The following is a 24,581-nucleotide window of genomic DNA, read 5'->3' as shown; positions in this document are numbered from 1 at the left end:
CTCTAACAACGTGCTGCATTAATGGAGCCTTGAGCCTGATGAATGATATAGTTATGTTGGACATGGTGTAACTAACTCCCGCAACACAAGTGGAGGGATGGCAGTTTGTGCCAAGCAGTGCAATTCAAATCAGACTGCAATTTCCCATGATCAAGTCAAATTATGTATGCCTAAAGAGTACCAAAATAACCTGTCTCTTCGAATACTAACCGAACTTGTATCGTCGTGGAACACAGACTCGAGTCAGTGGATTGGCCAATAGAAAATCATCCTTTTGTTCAACTCTGGGATAGAAAAGCATACGAGACTCGTCGATACCAGAAAATACACTGGGGATTACAAGTGAAAAGATTGAAAGCCACTACAAGTTTAGTTGCCTTCTTCTTATTTACATCATTAATATTCTCAGCATTGGTTTCATGACGAAAAGTAAGTAAATGTTCTTTGCTCATATACTCCAGTTAGTCTGCATGGTGTTGTATCAATTAGCCACATTAGCTTGTTGGCATTGCCCCCCCAAGCCGTTTACAGCACAAACCTTAACTAATTGTCGCTCCCTGCAAAGGTGCTGTGGGAGGGTGTGGAATTTTGGAAGAAAATACAAGCGGAATTTCAAAACTTCACTTCAAGTAATATGTTTTTTTACAGCTACTAAATTGTCTTATCTTAAGTATTCTTGGTTTGGTGTGGATGTTTGGGTATGGTTTGAATTTTTTTCAATCACATTACTCACTAACAAATAATAGCAAATCATGGGACAGTATTAAACACAAGTACAAAAAAATATAGGTGTTTTTTTTTTTTACAGGAAATTACAAAACAGAATACTTTTGCAGCTTTTCTAAATGTTTCGTTCCGTATGAGTGGTGAAGTGTAAACATTTGACGTAATTACATTTCTGGTAAATGTTTGTCATTACATGACACTTCTATAATATTATGAGAATTTCAAATTATTTTGTCAGTAGTTTCCACCCCCGCAGGTCTTGCAGCGTCACACTGGGATGATTTAGATAGCTGACAAAGCTATCAACATCCAACCACACCCTGCAATGGAATTGCAAACCAGTTCAGAGGTGATAATTTCCATTTGCAGAGTGTCAAATCAAACTGTGCAGGTCACAGGAAACGGGTCTTTAAAGGGAGGTTTGTGATCAAAGTAATACTAGACACTGTAAAACAATCACTGCTCGAACTGCACAAGGGAATGCCAAATTTGCTATGGACAGGGGGTGGGCGTCCCTTAACTCATTCATACAGACGTTATTTGGAATTACAACCTCCTTACCTGAATTTGAATGCAAATATGCTCACACGTATTTACAGTGCAGCCCATAAGAAAACACAATTACATGTCTGCCAATATAATTTGTGATATAGGAACACTGAAAATCACAGATTGGTTTGGGAATTGGTACCAACTGCAGCAAAGGATATTTGCCTATCGTGCCGCTTTAATCCAATAAATTGTCATGTACTCAAAACAATGTATTGGTGTAAAATTTGCTGAACAATCTCATTTCTTTCCTCTCCCGAGAAAATGACTTCGGTAATCAATCCCTCACACTTCAGTGCTATTATTATTTGTACATTTCCACTTGACTAATGTGATTTAATGAAGCCTTAATTGTGATGGGTGAGGAGATTGGTTGTCTCTTTTGTTATTCTCAAGCATCACTTTGGAAAAACTGGTCAGATATTTGAAAAAAGAAAATACTTTCTGAATACATATCAATAAAGCTGCAAGTCTGTGCGGGAGGTTGTTGTCCAGATTAATGGGCCACAATAAAAGCACAATTTCACACTCAGTACATCTTAACGACCCAAGTATGCAAATGAGAGAGATAATTCAGCTGCATAAAAACATGGTGGTAGATAAGAGAGCAGAGGAAAAAAGAAGCCAGGGCAGACATTTGTTAACAGGCTTTTGCTGCAAAGGTGAACATTGTTGTCTTCAGTAAAAACTGATTAAATACAGACTTTGTGTTTAGTGCTGATTAGATCAAAAGATGACAGCAGATTTTCCTGTAATGTCCGCAAGTAGATGCATTTCCACAGTTAACACCAGAAGATGCATGCATTGCACAGTCGGAGTAATTGTAGTAATAGTTATTGAGACGGTTGTTCACCAAGGAGATGATGGTGGGCCAACTCAACACAACCATGCAACATTATTATATTATATCAGAATTTTTTTATGTGCTTTTGCAAGAAATAAGAGATAAAAACCAGCAATATGCTGTAGTTTACAAATATTGATTAGATGTTTATTGCAGTTACAGATTGGTGAACAAATTTAACAATTTAAGATAATGCTAGTCAATTACAACGACCGACGTGAGACTTTATTGACTGAATCTTTGCAAATGCAATGTGCTTTGATTTTGAATCGTTGATCAGAAAATACCTAAAAAAAATCATGAATTATTGAAATTATGAATACTTTATTTTTAAAACATGTTTTGGCTGGCCATTTTTACAACAAAGACAAATTCTCGTGTAAACAAAACCTGAGGTGAAAGCACTGATACAATTAAGTTCAAATATGACATGATTCACCAAACAGCATTAAATATTCTCCTTCTTTATTCATGACTGTACATATTTGTGCAGATATGAAGTCATGCAGGATAAGATTCACCAGAAATAAGAGAAAGTTTAGCCTCCAGATCTGATTGCAAAGTGGGTCAACTATGCTCCTGGAGAAGTTAACAAGCAGCTGGAGGAATACAGCCACCCACTTGATAATTAGCAGGAAAAGGAAGGCATGCTTGAGAGGCGGGGGGACATCACATTAAGGAGTGGCATCAAGATGAGAGAATGTTTTCCTATGAAGATGGAATTTGACTAATTCTAGACCACATTTTAATCATTTCTTTTTGGAGTCTTGTTACTGCAGTATTGTTTTATATTTCTTTTGCTCTTTTGAGGCAGCAAAGATGCTTGATGTGAGTGCCGATGAAACTGATTAGAGAGGCCATCTTTTTTATGTCCTATGGTAAAACACTTCTATTATTCTCTGTCTAGCTCCACTCATTGCTGGCTCGTCGACAAAGAATATCACAAATTGTAGGCATAGGTTTATGGTTGATGCAGCTGGTGTGGGATTAATCCCCACTCAGCACTTCAGATCCAATTGCACCATGACTGGCGACTTGTCGAGGTTGTGGTCCGACTTTTGACTCAAGACTCACAGGAGAATTGCTTGAGTCAGGGTTGACCATGATGAAATGATTTTGTTGATGCTCTTTTTTTGGGACAATGAAAACCAACTACCTATAGTTCTTTGATGACGTAGAGGTGTGTGAGCTTTTGTTGGTGGGTTTTTCTTGAAGATATTTAATATGTACACTAACCGCCTGCCAATTGTGGTCACTCTCATGAGGAACAAACCAATGTCCATTCAAAGGTAAGTTACTCAACAATCAGCTTGTTAAAGTTTTCCACAAAGGTTCTGCTGCAAATGGGCTGCTAGATAGCTCCAGGATAAAGTTAGTTTTTATGCTAACTTCAATTTATGACCTTATGCAATGTTAGCTTCATCATAAATTATGAACTGACAGAGATTTTAGGCTGGTGAGGGAAATGTAGCATTTTAGAGCTGGCGTTCTCCCCATGCACATAAAAACACAAACCCCGATAGTACAGGATACTATATATTTTTAGCCATTGCTAGTTATGCCATTAATAAGCATTTTTATTTTGCTTGTTTGATAGTTATGTCATGCTATTTCTGTAAAATAAATTTGTTAAAATTATTAAACGTATGAACTTTTATTAAGTACAAATTATTAAGATGAAATAAATATTTATCAAATATGTCTGAAAAAAGGCTAACACCTATTTGGTTTTGTTGATAAAAACTAGACTACCAGTAAAACCTTTTTGAGATAGAGATTAATATCCAGTGTGGCCAAAACACCATATTACTTACTATATGTTCAGTCATTTTGAGTCACATTCTTCATCCATTGTTTTTACATGTATAACTTATAACCTACAATTTTTAAGTTATGTGTAAGCAGTAAAACTATTAGCCAGTGTGCACATTCCAGAAGAAATAAAATTAATTGTCAAATAAATAATTGTTTTCAATTTTAAAATGTAACGTATTTTATCATTAATTCAGCGATGAAATAATGTCATTTTTGTGCATGTTTACATTTCCACACACTCAATTTGCCTGACTAAACATAAGCATTGATCCTATTCCTATCGTTTCATTCTGCTCGTTTCAGTCTGCTTGCAGAGGCTTAGGAACAATCCCACAGGGAGCTGGCAATCTCGCATGAAAAGGCTTTTCAAGTGGCATGCTGATCAAACACATGTGCATACAAATTTGAGCTAAAAATGATTAATTCTTGTGTAATGTGGCAAATAGATTGAGAGGCAAGAATGGAGTAAATATAGAGAATTCTTTCTTGAGTGTTTTCCCTCTATTGCAAAGGAATTCAGAATCAGGCAAATGGCTAACTAACCATGCTTTATGAACCTTGCCTGAGGGTCAAACTGATGTTCTCAATCTGATAGCAGTGTTTGACTTGTCTGAAGATGAAAATCTATCTACTGACAATAAATTCAATATGCTTTTTAAAGGCAGAACTACATTGACTGTTGTCCTTTGGTTAAAACTTGAACCCGGCTTGTAATCAAATTAATTGTATCTTTCTTAACACACCCAAAAAATAGTGATGCTATATAAGGTACATACATAACTGAAAATGTTTTGAAGCAGCAGCTAAAGGATAAAGCATAAAACAAAAATCTGTCAGCGAAAATGTAAAATTAAGTATTTGATAATGAATGTTTAAAAAGAAAATGCTTGTACTGCATGATTTATTTCTGGGGAAGGGAAGCCAAGACTGCAGCGTTTCCAGTGCACACTGGAGTAAATGGATCAAGATCAAGCGAAAGGAATTCTCCAGAGAGCCGTAGGGTTCCATCAACAGCAATTATAACCATATGCCAGAGAACCCACGTGTTTTTTCTCCTATTTGCATAAAAGGGCAAACAAAATCCTTTTTCTTCACTCCCTCTCAGCTGTTCTATTTTACCAAAATCAACTACCACAGTATGCCGAATGGAATTTTGCCACAAGACTATGAAAGTATTGATCATGCCACAGTAGCACATATTATTATCAATTTCAAAAACAATTGTCTTTGACTGTATTTCAAACATCTGCACGATCCTAAACAATGGAACCTCTTTGTGTGTCTATATTTTTCTCCTTGTCTAATATCTTTTCTAAATATCAAATATTTGAAAATATGCTGTGTTTACCAGCCCTGCAAGTAGGTACGTATTTGAAATAATGTTTTATTCGACCGTGTTTAATCACCCAAAACCAATCAACACCAGTTGATACATTTTACATTTTTAGATTAGGTTAGCTCATTTACACATTTGTAAAGTGGGCTCTAGTTAACTCACATTAATTCAAACACACCTTTTGTGCCACTCGTTTGCGAGGGTTTGCAAAGGTAGTGAATGTTGATTTTTCATAGGGGTTCATTAAAAGTCACAAGCAGTCGCAAAGACACCCGGCGAACGTTCGCCAACAAGTTTAATGTTCACAAAGGAAATTTGGTGCAGAGTGTCTGGCAAAGGGTTGGCAACCTTGCGGTTTGGTGAATGAATAAAAAAGCTCGACTCGTGCTCTGGTTCATCGACTTTACAAGCGTAACAGTTGGATGAAGCGTTGGGTGATTGGTCCACAGGGAGTGCAGCCATGGGTAAATGGCCCATGCTTAATCCAACACTTACACAAGTCATTGTTTGTGTTTACAGTTTACTTACTTGAAATAAGTTATACTATTCCGTAAACTACAAAATGCACTTCGGTAACAAAGTGGAAATACTGAGGGTAAGCCAAAAATTATTTCTAAAACAAGTCTGCCTTGCCTGATATGAAGCCGCCTCGTTGAACAGCACAGTCAGAGTTGAGAGAGTAACAGACAGGTTCGGAATTGTCACACGTCCAAATGACTCAACTTCAAACAGAAGTTGAATGAGTGTAAATTATTTGGTGACAGCAAACTTGTTCTCCGTTCGTTAACGGGTGGTGTTTGTAGATGATAAGTCAAGTAAAGTAGGTACCCACCCACTACGTAAATCCATGTACTTGACATTTTAGCTTGCAGACGCCAACAAATAACGATGATTGTTTACCATTAGCTAAATCAAATGCACTAAACAAAGCAATCCCTCAGTTTATGTAAACAAATATATGGGCCATTCCACCAACATGATTCCATGGCCTGTCTGAATAACAAGCCAAATAGGCAAGAAATAGGTGCAATAACAATGGCTTCTTCTAAGCTAGCTGAGTGAAATAAAAGCTGTGGGCATAGAAAATCAAAAACATGAAAGCCTGTTGATGGGCTGTAGTGTAGATATAAAAAGTCTACACACATCAATACTGAGTGGGTCTTGAGAGATCTGTCAAAATAAGCTGAAAAGGGCTGGCAGAGAATGAATTGAATGTGGAAAAGGATTCGAAAAGATTTATGGGTGAATATCTCTTTTTTTTAACAACAAAGATTTGGCAGTTAAACAAGGTGTATTGACTAAGTTGTTATAGTATGTACTGCATATAGACACTGCACTATCATGTCAACAATTTCTTAAACAAAAGACGAAAGAAAGCAACAGGAAACTTTACTATTTTAAGGCATGTTGCCATATACTACTATAGCGTTTAACTTTTCCATTTGTGTTTGGTTTGGCATGAGACAATCTCTATTAGCGAGCATTAGTAAACTGTTTCAAGGTACAGTCCGAACTTGATGACGGCATGTTTTAGTCATATTTTACAAACACACATATGCAGTCATGTTTACCCCCTTAATAAGAATGCTGATCACTGAAGAGGGCATAGTAAATACAATTGCGTGAATGATTTTGTTGGTCAGCCAAGACTAATATTATAATACGTTTCCAGATTGGTACTGATACAACTCGAGTCCAAACAACAATGATATAATGAAGTGGCACAGCAAGCCATTTTACCATATCACCATCTTTCTAGGCAGCTTATTTTCCCGACCACCCATTACTTGCTGCCTTGCCTCATTAGCATTACAAATAGCACCTCGAGCAAAAACAGTGAAGGCAGCAGAAGAAATAGGACAGAATTAACAGATTATGTAAGAAGTGAAAGAACAGTGTGTCGCAAAGGGGAGGTGGCTAAAAGCATATTGAATAGCAGATAATGTTTCACACTTGATATTCTTAGATTACAACATTATCTACAAACAAACTCCATTGTTGCCCATGACAATGAATGCTGTGTGCATTGTTGTTCATGTCAAAAGTTATCAGACGCACAAATTCAGTGGACTTTACTGGATTTCACTGATTTAGGTGTTCCAGGGAGGGTGTACACGTTATACTTCAACAGCCAGTCATTTTCAGAATGGCTTGAGCTATGACCTGCCAAGTGAATGTGTTCAGAATTGCCTTCAGATTCGTTCGGACAATAAACAAAATTAGTATGTATATTGTTTCATAAATGGAGTGCAAATCTGTCAATTGCCAAACAAACTAGACCAATGCAAATATCTTATTGAACATGTATAATTGATTTGCATGCCCCAAAACAACACAATCAATGTTACGTATTGTTCGATTATGCCAATTTTGTAATTCTCGAGTGTAATAATCAAAATCATAATTGAATTTTGATTAATTGCATAGTATGTATGTGGTATGTATGTATGCATGTATGTATGTATGTACTATACATACCGTACATATGTTTCAGTGTTTGTATGTTCAGATGTGTGTGTGTGTGTGTGTGTGTGTGTGTGTGTGTGTGTGTGTGTGTGTGTGTGTATAGACGTTTAATATACATATTTGGTTAGTAAGTACCATGAAAATCAAAAATATTGATAATATTTGGATTATATTGTGGCCAATGAGTATGATCGTGACATCTATTGGCTGTTTTAAAGCATATTACTATTCAAGGGACAGTACAATACTGAACACATTATGAGCAGGACAAAAAAACAAGGATGATACTTGTGAATATTTTGGGCCCATGCTGGTAGTGTGAGAAAAAAAATGCACCTCTGAATGATTATTTGGAGACAAAGCAGAACTAGTTTGTATGGCAGGCTTGATGTGGATTCTTGAGTTTTGTGGCTACAGCCCCACTCAACACTCAGTAGGAGGTCACACAAAGAGCCCCATAGTGCCACAATGCAATATTCATGGTGGGGTGTGAGCAGAGCAGTTAAACACAGCAGTATTGTGGAGAGACTTTCCAATCTTCTATCAGGGAGCAGCTGCTGCTTGAGCTTGCCTGTTTCCTAGCCTGCCCTCCCTTGTTCTCTCTCTGCTGTCTCTCACTCAACCATTAATTTTTAATCACAACTTAAATGGCTGCCTTGGCTGTGGCTGTTGGGGGCAGTAAGTCAAGGGCTCTTGCCTTTGGTTATGGAGCAGGAAATAAATTTGAAAAGATCAAGCTAAACATACTGTGAGAGAGAGTGTGAGGGTTGACAAGAAAAAAAATGTCCATTTAGGAATCCAAAATATATGATACTTTTATGATAGCTTGCTTAGCATTTCAACACATTTACCTTTTACTGCGACCGATCGAAAAAACTGATCAAATTAAAACATGGGAGTTGAATTTTCTGCATTGAATTTAGGGATTGAAAAGATGGTAAAGACATAAGGAATCGCTTTAGGTAATTTCAAGGTTTACACAAAAGAAACAGAATGAAGTCTCTATGTAGGTCTAGTTAAAATTAGAGCTCGTGTTCTTGATCAGGTTCAGGCAAAATGAACTATTCATTTGATTGGTCTTCAAAATGTAAATATTCTTTAACGGGATAGCAGAATCTATTTTCAGACTTTGTGTACTCCTGTGCCCACCAGTGTGCACTGAGCAGAATAATACTGCTTGGAAAGGAGTTTGCCACAGTGGAGATCATCCCATAGGAGTCATGCTTTTATTTCGTCAGAAAAAGAGCTGGGAGTAAGTGAACACTGCCTCTGTTGGTTGCAACAAAGAATTGCACCCAATTCTGACTAAATTGTATGATTAAACAGAAATTCTTCACATCTAATGAATTGAATATATGTATATAAGACCAAAATACACCTCATTGTCGGCAATCATAAAGGGCTGAACCACTTTATATGTGACGGTTAAGGCTGGGTAGTTGTTGTCAGTAAGGTGGCAGCTTTCAGGTTTTCTCTTGCATTATTTATTTTCCATATTGGGGTGGTCTGACCCACTACTGATGTAATGAGAAGAGTCACGGTCTGTTTGGAGTCCCAGGGCAACCCCATGCGACCATATCCCTGGATCACTGCTCATCCACACAGGGATCTTTACAGCTACTGTTTGCTCAGGATTCACTTGGACTGTAAAAGTCAAGCCTTGTTGACACATCTGCGCTGTTGCTCCCTGAGGCTAATGGCTATTACATCTGTCTGCTTCTTTTCAGTGGAAGTGAGAAATTCACAAACAATCAAATTCTCTTTTTTAAAATGGGAAGAGCAAAATCGCTGACAGCTGATGGAAGCCACATCTCAGGGATAGTTACCACTTTTGATCTCTCTCCCAAGTGCATTTGAGCTACATTGTGTCGTTAATGTTAAGATGGGTTTGGAAAGAAATAGCAAAGGCCTCTAGGTAGAAGTGTAAATGTTTTCACTTTCCAACTGTGACTGGACCATTGCGTTGTTGTAAAGTAAGTAGTAAAGTATTAGTAAATAGTAATATTAGTAAATACTGAGTAAAGTATTAGTGTCTCTGATGAGATCACCATACAAACAAAGAGGTGCAATGATTAAATGACAACTAATCAATTAACTGATGAATATTTTTGGTAATTGATTAATTATTTAGACACCTTATTAAACTTAAAATCCTCAGAATTTCAGCATCTCAACAGTAAACATTGTTAGATTTCCGTCGTCTTTCATGAAAGCAGACTGATGATGATTGCTTTTTGAAACTAATAAAATATTGCATTTGTAATATTTGCAAAACATCTGCTTTTACTTTGGAAAACAATGATCAATATGACAGATTTTGCGAAGCAAACTTGCAAATAAATCCGAAACTACATTTGTGAATTTTCAGCTCTGCCATTTTGAAACAATGTGCTGTTTTTTTTTTTTAAGGGATGGACATTAAAACATGATTAATTGATAAATTAATTGATTATTAAAATGAAATAAATGAAATGTTGCAGCTCTTAAAAAAATGGATCACAAATGAGTATCTTAGAACACAAAATGAACTAAGGCTTTTTTTTACAGCAAAAAATGTGTTCAAGTGCTAACATAGGCATGATATCAACAATGGCTCTCTACAAAGAATGAACTTTAAAAAGAGAACCAAACACAGCAATTTATAAAGCAAGATTATATCGTGTGTGCCAGCTAGGGCCGTCACGATAAAATCATTTTAGAATAGAGTATCCGAATGACTCCTCTACTGAATAAACAAACAACTGGAAACACTGCATACTTCTAAATCTCAATTTTACTGGCTTCGATCCTACGCGACTTTTTAACCCGGTCTGGACATGGACCCCAATTTTTTTTTAGCATAAATTCATTTTCATGTAGTATTTTAAATGGATGATATAAGGACGCTAGTGATTCAATGAATTTCTGTGACCAATTTAAAGAGGTTTGATAAGAAGTCGAGCTGTTTCATCTTTATGACTGCTTTATTACTATTACAATGTTATATATATGGACAGAGTTTTAAAATGGGCCATTCATTGAAGATGTGCCTTATAATCAGGTGCGCCTTATAGTCCGGAAAATACGGTACATAGGATGTTAACAGATGAAAAGAGGTAATGAATCATCCAGAAGCAGAATTAATTTTGGAGCTGAGGGACCAAAACATCAATAGCACAATCTGAGAGTTGTTCACTCAATAGGCCTTAAGAAGAAGTCTGTGTTTTGTGCCTTATCTAAATGGGTTGGGTTAAGGATGATAGGGCAAGTGGTTTGAATTAACAAAGGACTTTCAAAAAAGCCACAAAAATACACCACACAATCTTAAAATCGTCTCATCTGCAAAAAAAGCATGAACGTATGTGTATAAAACCCATGTATATGTCGTTTGATTAAGAAAATATTAGGAGGGAGAAAGGAAAATAATCTTTTACACACAGTTATCAGTGAAAGGGTATTCAGTGGAACAGGAGTGTTATCAATCTAAGAGAGCAGGCTGATCTAGTGGAGGAAAATTTATTGCTTGGGGCTCCCAAGCCTGTGTGCTTGGCTTTCAGCTCAACAGCTCAGCTCTCTCCTTTCCTCTCCTCTTCTCCCCATTAACCGGCTGACAGAACCATAATAAACACAGCCTGTCACCTTCAAGGCCTGCCTCTCATTTACTAGAGAACACATGAAACCCTGCTCTCACATTCCGTCTCTTTCCCTCCCACTTCCCTTCATTTGCTGGACTCATTGGAGCTGAAACATGAGTTTTGGCCCCTACTGCCTCAGAAGCTACAGATTCTCTCCTTAAAATCCACACTGACCTGAAATAGCATGAATATTAAATAGAAATATGAATTAATACCCAAGGAGCTTTTTAGGTCTCAAAACCTCTTTCTGTCTCCCAGCGGTGGACAGCAGAAAAGGGAGAATAATAACCACATTGAAAAAAGAAGGAAGATGTTTGTTGGGTAATTGGTTTCTTTTTCATTTGCAATGCCACAGTGACTTCACATCTAACACAAAGAGGGAATCACACATTCATGGCAGAGGCGCAACATTCAAAGGGGGATATTTTCATCAGGAGCATATGATGTTATTTTATGTGATGCAACCTGAGAGACGCACACAGCATGCATCTGTCAGGACACAAACTGAGCGTGTGAAATGAATACAATAAGCAAGGGCATGGGAACACATCAAAACATCTATGGCACATTATCGTAACTCCAATTAGGCAGTCCAGTTGACAAAGAATGAATTCATCATTCGTCTCATCTGTAAACTTGCGTAATTTCAATTATATTCCCGTAAATGAGTTCTTATAGATTATAGCCGTCAGTATATGGCACGTTATTTTATATTTTAAACTAGTCGAAGCAGAGCGAGACATGGCGGGCGTTAAGAGTGGTCCTCCTGGAGGATACATTGCAGCTCCATGAGGCAATGTTACCCAGGCTTAACAGCAAGGAAACTACGCAAAATAACGCTAATGTTTAAAGTAGAAAAGGACAGAGCGTTGTTTTGTTGACATGGAGGTTGCTATGGCTTCTTCTACTACTATTTCTGGTACATTTTGTCAATCTGCGCATGTCAGAATGATTTGTTCCACCCGAAAGACTCTTGAACACGCATATTGTAATTGGGTCAAAAGCTTTAGTGTCATCATAATTTGAATATAAACTCCGAAAAAATGTTGTCCGCGTAAACGTAGCTTGTGTTTTAGGTTTTCACAAAACAGTGATCGTACTGCATGTAAATTGACGATAAGATTAGTTATTTATTTTATTTTGAACAGTATTTGAAGAAGGTTTCGGATCAATTCAACCATCCGGAAAGTGACAGACATAGAGGAAAGCTGAAGGAAATCTGGGCACATGACAGACAGCCAAATAGCTTTTAACACTCACAATGACCTTCAGGTTAAAAACAAGCGTGCACACAGATACAAATGTTCAGAGGATGTGAACATAAACCATTATGCACTTCCCTTATTACTGGGAGTCAGTCTTGGCATTTTGCCATTTTAAATGTCACAGACTCCTCCACAGGGTAATGACTGATCAACCTCAGCCGGCATCCAGCATAACCTTGCATAATTTTATGATAGGCAATTTTTAAATGCAGATGAAAAAAAGAGGAAGCAAATTTTATGATTCTGAAATAAAGGCTACATTTCCTTCCTATTTCAAACAAAAAGGCTGACATCTTGTCATGATAATGCTTGTTAAAAATGACAGTTCTCCAAAAGTAAAGAAAATATAGTCTCTATTCTGTTTAGCAAGATTGAGATGACAAGGTTGACAAAAGAATATCATCAATGAAATGTAGGTATTATCAAAGAACATCCATATTCATAACCTGTACATTAAATCCCAGTTGATATTACAAGAGACTGCAGTCATTCAAAGAGACACTGAGACAATATATCAATTGCCATAGTATGCCCATGCTATTCTGCTCCATTATTTATGTTTGCAACATACTGTAAACCACACAACCTTCTTAAAACAGCCACAAATAATGAGTCTGAATGAAGTGAATGAGGTTTGGCAAGATGGATTTGTCAGATTATACAACCCGTATTCACACAAGTGCAGGTGCAGCGAAGTGATAGAATCTGAACAGTACCGTTCATAAAACAGAGGTGTACATTAAGGGACTGTCTTGCTCAAAACCGCTTGTGGTTATGTTGTGATACGGGAAACCTTTTGGAAAAAGCTAATATTACATCTCTGCATCTCTTTTTTTTAGGAAAGATGGGAGCTCTCATGGCGTGCATCTTTATTACCACAGATTTCATGTCTACTTAAAAATAGTCCAAAATTGAACTGTAACAACAAGGTAATCCTTGTGCCAAATTTTGACATCCTCTACATGAAACCAAACCACTAATCTAATGCAGATGTAAAGATATGAAAGAAGCACACCTGTATAAACAATCACTCTCAAGTCTTGAGAGGATTTTGACATACTACCAAAAGAGCTAACAGGTACCATCATTTTGTAGATGCAGTTGAAATCGCAGATGATGTGTGTGGCACTTATTATAAATCACACAACACAGCAGCAACATTTTACATACCTACATACTTACAGGCTTGTCCCCCGGGAAACAAGAAACAAAATCTCTTGGAGAGAATGTGTAGTGTAAGTTAACTTGTGTGTATGCCTTTGTTTCACTTGTAGTATAGTTACCAGCATTAATCATTTACATCTTCATTTAATGTGTGTATGCCAGTGAGCATGCAAAATTCAGCACTGAATCATTACTAAAAACTGTCTGGGCATGCACTTATTTTCTCCTGTCATAAAAAGAGATTGGACTTACAGATCTTGTGCTTCCCTTTCATTGGGAATTTCACCAGCAGCTCTTGGGGGTGAGTGCAGATGAAGACGAATGGGGAAGCAGACTCGTCGCATGTACCGGGAAACTGTGGATAGAAATGGAGAGAATTAGCATTTGAATGTTGACTGAGCATGACCATAATTTTCACCGAATGTAAAACTATGATCCCTAACATATTTGTAATGGATCATTCGGTGTTCAAGCACATCGTGACAGCCGATATAAAACAACCAGGGTCTTCTAGACTATAACGTAGGCAAACGTGAGAATAATATCAAGTATAGTCAAACCAACATCAACCACAAATCCTGAGTGTTTTTCAGATTCAGGGTGAAATCAATTATTAACTTATCACAAAGACTGTGTGATAAAAGACATTTGTAATAATGAGATGTTTTACTTGGACCAAGACACAAAGGGACACTATTTTTCCATTTGTTATTGATTGGTCTTTCAGGTGAGAGTAGGGAATTGACTGACACGGTGACAAAGGAGTCATCTTTTCCATCACTGGCAGCCAATGTCTCTCAGCTCATCCAATTTCCCCCGGTGCTATCAGATAGTGCCCATGATTGCATCTAGGCAGCCAGGAAGCGGCTCTCTTCCTGACAGCATGCTTCCACTCCCCCACACCTCCCCTTTCACTTAATCACAGATTCTCTATCTCCCTCAAAGGAGCACTGAAGGTTGTGACAAATTTGGGGCTTTTAGGGGAAGATCAGCAGAGTCAGTAACCTAGCCATATGGTCTGTGACAAACTGAGAAGAGATGATAGAGATATTCATTTCTGATTACAGTCCGTGACCGTCGACCAGAGTGTATTACACAAGTGATAAAATATGTAAACACTCAAGGGTAGTCAAAGATAGATGGTGACTCAAGTCGAGTCCTTTGTCTCCTTCATCCTATAGTGCATTCCAATTAAATTAGGGTCTTGTGGTCAAGTACACTGTCTTCGGGTTGGAACATTTCTAACAGTCCTTGAGTAAATTGATCTGAGTATAAAGTAGTTTTAAAAGGTGAAGGTTGTGAGACTAAAATGCGATAGGTTGGTTGTATTTTATTTTTTGTTAATGGCAACAAATTCTTCAAAGTTACAGAAAAACAGATATCTTAATAAGTATAGCTGTTTTTTTGTAGTTCTACTATAAATGCCACAGGAGTTGTTCTTTGACCCAGGGACCATTTAACTTAAGAACACTGAGCCATAAAATATTATAACACACATACCGTAATTTCCGGACTATAAGCCGCTACCTTTTGTTCAAGTTTTGAACCCTGCGGCTTGTCGTCCGGTGCGGCGTATCTATGGATTTTTCGTGATTTTTGTGATGACTTGATCACTTATACACTCGTAAAAAAGCTGTAGACCGCTGTTGTGCGGCACCACTTTGCTGGGCGGAGGGATATGTGACACGGTCACTGGGGACAAGAGTGGTGTGTTGATCGCATGTCCATCCACCAGGCAAATAGTGCCATATAACTGACACAAAGAAGAGACAGAACGAGACCAAGACGGACATTACTGAAGAAAGGAAGCTTTTATACACAAACCTTCATTTTCGGGTACAAAATACATATGATGCCGCTTTTGAGTTAAAGACAGTCAGCTTGGCTCTTAATGTAGGAACGAGGGCTGCTCATGATGTACTGTAGAGGTTTCTTCCGGTCACTAGGGGGCACTGGGCTATTGTTGATGACATCGTGTTACGTCACCCTTTTCTTTATTATTTCCTGGTCACGTCTACTAATGGAGCTATACGTGTAGCTCGCTAGTTTAATGTAACTAGGTGCTTTGTGCGTGAATAAAATTAGCATGAAAAGACCCTCATCATTGAAAATGCTAGAAGAACTGCATAAAAGCGACAACGAAAGAGAGACTGAGAAAGTGTGAGGCGAAGTATATCTGACGCTATACCAATCGCACACTGAAGAGGAAGACTTCGATGGTTTCAGTGCACAGGAAGAAGATGAAGACAGCTCTCAGTGACTTTTACTGGTATATTATTTTTAACCACCCCTGTTGGTGCTGTGCTTCCGTGTTGCTGCTTTGTTATCGTCGTGTCTCAGTGACTTTAACTCGTATGTTTTTTTTATCCAGCCCTGTTAGTGCTGTGTTACTTCCGTGTTGCTGCGGTATTACTGCCGCATCACAGGCAGTGTTTGGGAAGAAATGTGAAGGTATGTTATTAAAACTTTAAAAAGGCTTTCTGTGTACCGTCTTTTTTTGTAAATAACTTGAGTGTACATGCGGCTTTTAGAACCATGCGGCTTATTTATGAAAAAAACAAAATGTTCCCCTAATCTTTGCTCGTGCGGCTTATAATCAGGTGTGGCTTATAGTCCAGAAATTACAAAAATTATATATGGGCTGAACTATGCACCACCATAAACTGAATTTGAATCATTTATATCTGAATTTGAATCACGAAACCTTCATCAGGGTGGCACAGTGGGACACTGGTTAGCACATCAGCCTCATAGTTCAAAGGTGCAGGGTTCAATTTCGGCTGCAGGCTTTCGGTGTGGACTTTGCATGTTCTCCCCGCGCCTGCGTGTTTTTCCTCCGGCAACTCCGGTTTCTTCCCATATTACCAAAACATACATGGTAAGCCACATATTCCTGAGATGTGATTGTGTGTGATAAAATGGTTGTTGTGTATGTGTGCCCTGCCATTGACTGGCGATAAGTTTAAGGTGTCCAACACCTACTGCCCGAAGACAGCTGGGATAAGCGCTAGCACGCCTACGATCCCGGTGAGAATAAAGGGATTCAGACAATGGATGGATGGATAAACAAACGTGACTCGATAAAATGAAAAACGGAATTAAATTAACTGAATTAGTTTTGTGATTGGCTGACAACCACTTCAAGGTATACCCCACCTACTGCCCTAAGACAGCTGGATAGTGTATTGTTCGGAACATATCACAGCGAAGTCCGACAGTCAGATGGTTTGTTCCTGAGTTTTGTTAAAATAGGGTATTTGAGAACCAAGATTTCTACTTATTCCTTGTGCAGCACTTGGCTACAAACCACACAGAGCAGATTGAGCTCTTACTCTCTCCCACAACAAATAAAACCAAAGTTTATAGCGTTGAAACATTTTTTTTTCTCTCTGTCTACAAGCTGGCCTCAGTGATCACGGTGTTCCCACAGTAGCCACTGCAGCACCTGCTTGGCTCGTCTTCTAAGAGCTGCTTTAGCTTGGACGAAGGAACCAGAGCGAGCAGTGAGCTATCAAAAATGTTTTTATTTCAAAACAAATGATTACTGTCTTCTGTAATCATGCCAAAACTTTAATGTGCTGTTCCTCGTAACCATCTACCTACATCTTGTCAAAGTACATTTCACGTTTGCTGTCTTTTTCTCTCTACTTCCTTTCATCCTGCCCGTCGAGTCACTCATATAAACAAAAATCACACTGATGAGCTTGCCAATCATCGGAAACTACAGCACTCAAGAACAATCTGGCTAACGCAACTGCAGGCTTGCAACAGCATTCAACAACTATTTTGTGTTGAAGTGAAACCTCAAGGATAGCGCAAGGCTATTGAACTGTGTGCACGTGTGGAGTTTTCGTTCTTTTGTTTTCGCAGATGCCTGCAATCAGATACTGCAGTTAGGTGTTTACATGATTGTGGGTGTGAACACAACCGAATTCCTTCACGGCCAACAGGAGCTGCTCCTCACATTCCTTTTAAATTCAGCGTAGGAGAGACCAACTGCAGAAACAGAAACTGACTCGCTGGGTCCATGCAGGAGATTGACGCGCAAAGTACATTTAAAAGGAATTGCAAGAAGACCGGATGATGTAAAGTTGGCCAGGGCGATCACAGATCATCATATATCAATGCGCTATGGTACTAAGGAAACAAAGGAAAACAAAATGGAGCATGGTCTTGAATTCAGATGAAACAAGCCTTTGCAGTAGAAAAGTGTGTTTCTGTGAACCCCCCTCCCCTCCAGTTGACTACTTTTTTTTTTATCCTCCATTAGTTTATTAGCATTTAAAGTCGTTGAATGTGCTACTTTGCCTCACTACCTCCCCCGTCTAGTAGTTTCAATCCCATGTTAATCAAAAGGGCACTTAACATTGTGGTTGAGTGACAAGAAGCTTCACAAAGGCACTCCATATTCATCAGGAAGGATCTAACAGAGTGAAAGAAGACTTACTTACAAATTCAATTGATGTTGCTGGAAACACACACACGTGTGAGCGCGCGCACACACACAAACACGCATGCACACACACAAATAGGATATTAACTAGATGCACATGAAAAGGCTGCTGGTGAGGATAACTGCCAGATCAAATTAATTCAGAGGTCCAAGTGGTAATTCCTCAAATAACTAATGTCTATATGAGGGTATTTTAAATAGTAAAGCTAAGGCTGTACAATTAAAAATGCAGGCCTTGAGTTTTACCACTGGTTAAAGATGAGCCTTTGTAAAATAAAGTTACGGAGTCATGGATGACAGTTATGCAGATTGCAACAATCATGCCACAATTTAATAAAAGATTATAAAAAACATTTGCAAAAATGATCCTAAATAGAAATAAAAGTCAAAAGTAATAAACCCTCACAAAATCAAGAGCCTGTCAAGTCAATAAAATCTTCACAAATTATTTCACTTTGAATTTCATAAATGACAGGGCAGCAACCCCATAAAATTGTTCACTAGTAAAGGCTGAAATGAATCATTGCTTTTTTGAAATGATTATACAGCAGTGACTCCCAGCCACCGGCCTGTACTGGGCTGTGGCAGACCGCACAAAAAACAAAATTATTTATGCCTGAGGCTGAAACGTATTTGATTTAAAAAAGTACCATATTGTTTTTTCATTGTTGTTGACATACTCAGGAGCGACTTATATGTAAATTCTTTCACAAATGTTCAAAATTCAAAAATCCGCGATGTAGTGAAACCGCGATAAACAAACCGCGATGTAGCAAGGGATTACTGTCCTTTGAACTGCAAGTGACGTTAGCGGCGGGGCGGTTGTTTACATAAAGGACAAAGGATTCAATCACGGGATGATGAAGATGACGAAGGGCCCCACGTTTGAAGGATTTAATGATTTGGAGTGACACAAGGTTTGAAAAACGTGTTATTTATGGTAGTTATTTGATATATTTTATTTTGTGTAGCAGCTTGTATATGTTTTTATCATTACAGTTCAGTAGTTGTTGGCTCGTTGAACTCTTGTTTTGTTAAACAACGAACCGTTTACCAAACCCATGTCTTTCCTGGCACTTTGTTAACGCTACAATATAGTTATATACTAGATCTGTGCGGCGCACGCGCAGCATTGTTGACATAAAGGACGAGGAATTTGATCAATGGATTTAATGATTTGGAGTGACACAGATGGTTTGATAATATTGTTGTTATATGATAGTTATTAGATATATACTTTATATATCATTATATGTGGAATAATTAGAACTGCAATTCACGACAAGACCGACGTCAGCAGCGCACACATGGCATTGTTTACATAAAGGACGATTGATGGATTTAATGAATTGGAGTGACAAAGATGGTTTGATAAACGTATTATTTATGTAATACTTATTTGAATACCTCTGAATGTTACTCAGGCCCGTCCTCAGCTCCTCATTTGTGTATATGTCACGTTCGCATACCCTGTCGTTTAGCCTGTTGTTGCTGGTTCATGTCTGTTCTTGGTGTTGGATTTTGACAAATAAATTAGCCCCAAAAGGGCGACTTATACTCTGGTGTGACTTATATATGCTTTTTTTCACTTTATTGTGCATTTTATGGCTGGTGCGACTTATATTTTGAAGCGACTTTTAGTCCGAAAAATACGGTAACCGGATTATTTCCTTTACATCCATTTCTGACTGACTCTTGATGCATACCAAGTTGTCCGGGTTGCGTGATGCAATCCACAAACTAGCAAAATAGTAAAATAAATTAACATATTTTTTTGCACTGGGGAAAAACCTAGTAATGATTCAACACAAGAGCCTATGCAAAATAAGAAAAAGAAAGGTGCATTTTAAGGATAATAGCAGAAGGCACACTTGAAATATGGATTTACATCGAAAAGGGATTCATAAGCATGGTGAGTGGCTCTCCTTCAAAATTGATTCATCAACAAGTGCCTTGAGAGTGTCACACTTGGTGGCTAACCCCATTGCTAAGGCTAAAAAGTGATTTAATATGGATGAAAAAAATACCCACCCCTCAAAAAAATGTGTGTAAATGCTACATTTACTGTAGTAGCAAGCTGCCCTTTTGCATCCCTGGTATGTGAACTAAAAATTGAAAAAACAATGTGATATGCATTAAAATGACTTATCTACACCTAATAGTGCCCAGATGTGCCTTAAGTCTTCATGTTCACCCATGAGGTGGTGGGTTGGTAAAAAAATGAGGACCAAACAACTTCTGGTGTTTATTTGAGCATCACACCAACATTTTTAAGTGCACCCCTGGCAACAAATGCAAGGTTTTATCTTTGAGCTCGTCCAGTACAAAACACGATTACATTAACAAACTACATATTCTTTATACAACACACACCAACAAAGTGTGTTCAGAAAAACAATAACTTGAGGCGTGCGTGTGGTTAGTCCGTAAATGATGTAAAGCCTTTTCAGTTTTTTCATGTTTGTAATACATTTTTTAACCTCAAACATTTTTAGTTTTTACATGTCTTGTTTTTTTTTTCTTCAAAAATGAACAAAAAGTGTTTTTTCTCTCTCCACTAATTGGTTGTCAAGCAAATGTACCCTAATCCAATCCTGTGCATGGTTTAAAACCTTTATTAAGCTTATTGTGTGCACTATTCAACCGTTTCTCTTACAAAAGCATAATATCCAAAGCAATTTCTCCAGTGCTAGGAAGACAAACTTTGAGTCCATGCATGTCAAGTAACAGCTCAACAAGCTAACAGTGCACCCTCTCGTAGCTTCCTACAATGTCTCTCTCTCTGACTCCACTCAGCTGCTGTCAGCAATTAAGGGCAACAGAAACAAGTAATCTCCTTCTGGGCGACAGGGCCAGACCAGAACAGGCATGTGGAGAGGGCTATGCTTCAGGGGGGAAGGGAGGAAGTGGCAGTGGTATGTTTGTGTGCGTGCGAGTGTATGTGTGTGTGTGTGCATGCGAATGTGTGTGGACGTGTGTGTGGACGTGTGTGTGTGTGTGTGTGTGTGTGTGTGTGTGTGTGTGTGTGTGTGCATGTGTGTGTGCCTGGCCCTAGCCAGGCACTGCTTGGCTGCACACAATCTCAGCCCAATAAAAAGGCCTTCATTGGCAGGGAGCAACTGAGCCAGACGGGCTGGGAGCATGTGGCTTTTAAAAATGAGTAGGGCGGATTGAAGCAGGAAGGAGGGTGGGAGTGGGGAGAATAAAGAAACAGGGAACTAGAGAGTAAACATACAGAATGTGATATGGTGAGAAAGACAGAAAATAAGAGGAAAGGGAGGTTGAAACAAAAAGGCAGATGTTGATGGATACTAAGCCACATATAGTGAGTCTTCCTGGAAGCACTACTTAACCAATCTTGTCAAAGCTGTTTTCCACCCAGGGCAGGGAGAAACAGATGGGTAGTCTGAGACACGAGCTACATGTGGGAGGTGAAAGGGTGTTGTTGGGAACTGTGTGCAGAAGCAATTGTGCACCAAATGTTCTTTAATCTATCATGTTCAGTAAGCAACACAAGCCTGTTTTATTTTTATTTTTTTGCATTCATTAACCCTTTTAACAGAACACAGCTGCCCTCAGGAAACGTCACTGTAACTGCTGTTTGTGTCGTTGCACGTTATAGCAGGATTGTTTGTTTTTCCACTGCTGCACAAGACCAGACGACAGCACACGTTAATGAGCAAACCCAAACAGAGTGCTGGTAATGGAAACTAAGTGACACTTGACTTCTTTTACTTGGGCTAAATGTATTTGTGTCTTAGTCATATTTTTATAGACGTAATATACACTATTCTCTCAAAGATTTTAGAGCTACTCCAACGTAAGACTGCTTCAATCTGAACAGGCAGTTAATTGAAAATCATGCATCGTTGATGAAACTCAAGCGAAGTTGGATGCGATGCACGGTGATGATTAAAAATTAAACAGTCCTTCAGCGACAGAATCAACTGGTGTCAATTTAGAGAGGGAACATTAATTATATGGGAGTCTCAAAGACCATCTGCAGAAATTTTGCATTTTTAATAACCCTACCAGAGAAGGAGCCTTCCTTATTCAAAGTGTTTATTACTGTGCACATGTCCATCTGTTCAAATGCTACACTAACTCACGTCCATTCAAAATTATATGATATAACTTAATTGACATTTTACTCCACTAAAGCCATAGATACTATTTGGAAGCACTCAGTGGTTTAAAGTGCGGTACAAGTGTGGGCTCCCTCTGGGGATATGTGAACGAATCACTGAATTACACACGCAAACTGTACCTTTTTTTTCTTTGAATTTGGTGCACTTAAATTTATTAGGCCAAGTTCAGTTGTATTGATCTTTTAAGAACACACATTTCATCTTTTAAAACACGTTACTTTTAAACGTTTATTTACCCATTCATTTTCCATATTATTTATTTTACTTAGGGTCACCGGTGAGCTGGATTCTATCCCAGTTGACTTGGGACAAGCGGCAGGGTACGTGCCAAACTGGTCGTCAGCCAATCACAGGGCATTGTGTTTTTATGTAGGTTCAATGTAGGTGTATTCATTCATTAATTTTTGATAGTATTCAGTTTCATTAATGTCGCGGGTGGATCCTATCCCAGTTGACTTAGGACAAGTGGCAGGGGACGCGCCAAACTGGTCGTCAGCCAATCACAGGTCATCGTGTTTTTATGTAGGTTCAAGTTGAGATTTTAAAGTGTGGGGAGTGTTGACTATTTGCCTTGGGCCACCAAATGACTACCTGGGCTGAGCAAGCATCCTTACAGACAAAGGGTGCTCAACAGCTCTTTCATTGATAAAGAAGCCAATTAGTAACTGCGAGAGCTAATTGTTGCCTTGCGACTGGATGGCGACCAGTTCAGGGTGTAGTCTGCCTTTCACCCAATGTCAGCTGGGATAGGCTCCAGCAGTGAGCCTAAACGGTATTAAAAATGGACGGATGGATGAGAGCTAATTGTTAATTGTATGATACATTGACGAGTGACACTTGATACGTACGCCGCAGCGATATGCTTTGATTTGGCACAAACAGCATCAGTTATGGGGAATCCACCGGGGCAGCTGGGAAAGCCCATGAACCTGTCTGCTCAGTCAGAAGCAGCGCCGAACTGAAGCATTTTACAAAGGAGAATAACAGAACTCCTTAGTTGCATTATTAAATGATGACCGATTATGAATAAGCATACACAAGCCAGGATTTTGATGCCGGAAATTTTGTTTTAATTCGTCACTGGCAAAGTGGCAGGTGAACAACATGAACATGGAACACTGCCACTTTCGCAATCAGTGTGTTGTCAAACGCATCACAGTTGTTTACCCTTTTTGCTTGTTTTCTCCCCATTTGAGCAATAAGACCCATAATGGTTTAAAAATACCTGAATAATCAGTGTTGCAACGGATTAACATTTGTTGAATTCCATAACAATATACAGACGATTTGTCACATCTGGCAGCTCTGCATATACCTTTTAGGGAATGGAATATCTTCCTTTGTTTTGACCACTTTGGCCTACTACTGTACTTATGTTGGTCATTACAATGAGAAGTATTTTAAGTCTTTTATAAGGTGCTACATTGTGTAAAATGTTTCAGAACCAACACTTAACATATCCATCCATCCATCCATCCATCGATCTAGACACATACATACACTTTATGAGAATAGATCAAAACACAACACAAAACACTTGACCATTACTATGAAAAACATTACTACTACGTGCTATCCTATACAATCAACTCAAGTGTGGAGGATTTATAGAAATGGCCTCAGTGTAATTATAATGTGGAATGTTGAGCCCACAATCTGCCGGGAGAGGTATTCTAATCAAGTGTATGTGTTCTTGTTTGCATAACAATTCGGCTCTGGGAGAATTTTGGTTAAAAGCCAGCCACAGATTAGCCCTTCAGCGAGCACTAGTGCTGACAGGTGCAGTAAAGCCATGTGGTTGCGCAAAGAGATTCACACAGACTTCCTTGCACAGCTCAGTTCTATTTTCCCAGCCATGTTTATGACTTCACCTCCTGCGGTGGCCCTCTGGCAAGAAGCAAACAAGACTGCCTGACAACAGTGTAGGCTTTTGATTCTCAAAGAGGTAACTGTGGGAACGTTCGAGCAGGGAGCGTTCTCTCTTTCAGTCATTCTAGCATCTGTTTGTGTTGAAATGATGACTAAATTATGAAGAAAAGATTGTATTGCGAGACTATATGTAAAAACCCAATTGCACAGCAGGCACATTGGTTTCCTGTACAACACATGCATGCATACACACAAACACACACGCACACAGCAAGGAGATAATTACAGTTTAAGCTTCCAATCCATTTCACAATAGAGAAGTATCCAGGGAA

The 24,581-nt window shown here is 38.6% G+C and overlaps 1 protein-coding gene across 2 annotated transcripts in view; it reads right to left on the bottom strand.

Moving 5' to 3' along the window:
* Nucleotides 1–24,581, bottom strand: part of trip4 (thyroid hormone receptor interactor 4) — a 55,071-nt gene that overhangs the window by 15,212 nt on the left and 15,278 nt on the right. For both annotated transcript variants that reach the window (XM_085908206.1, XM_085908208.1), the window contains exon 12: nt 14,032–14,134. In XM_085908206.1, the coding sequence (XP_085764332.1) occupies nt 14,032–14,134 (103 nt within the window). The remainder of the gene's footprint in view (nt 1–14,031; nt 14,135–24,581) is intronic.

This window comes from Syngnathus leptorhynchus, chromosome 3 (genome assembly GCF_054491065.1).
Source record: "Syngnathus leptorhynchus isolate UIUO chromosome 3, UIUO_Slep, whole genome shotgun sequence".
Classification (NCBI taxonomy): domain Eukaryota; kingdom Metazoa; phylum Chordata; class Actinopteri; order Syngnathiformes; family Syngnathidae; genus Syngnathus; species Syngnathus leptorhynchus.
Note: the sequence above shows the minus strand (reverse complement) of the source record. Positions and strands in the feature narration are given on the sequence as shown.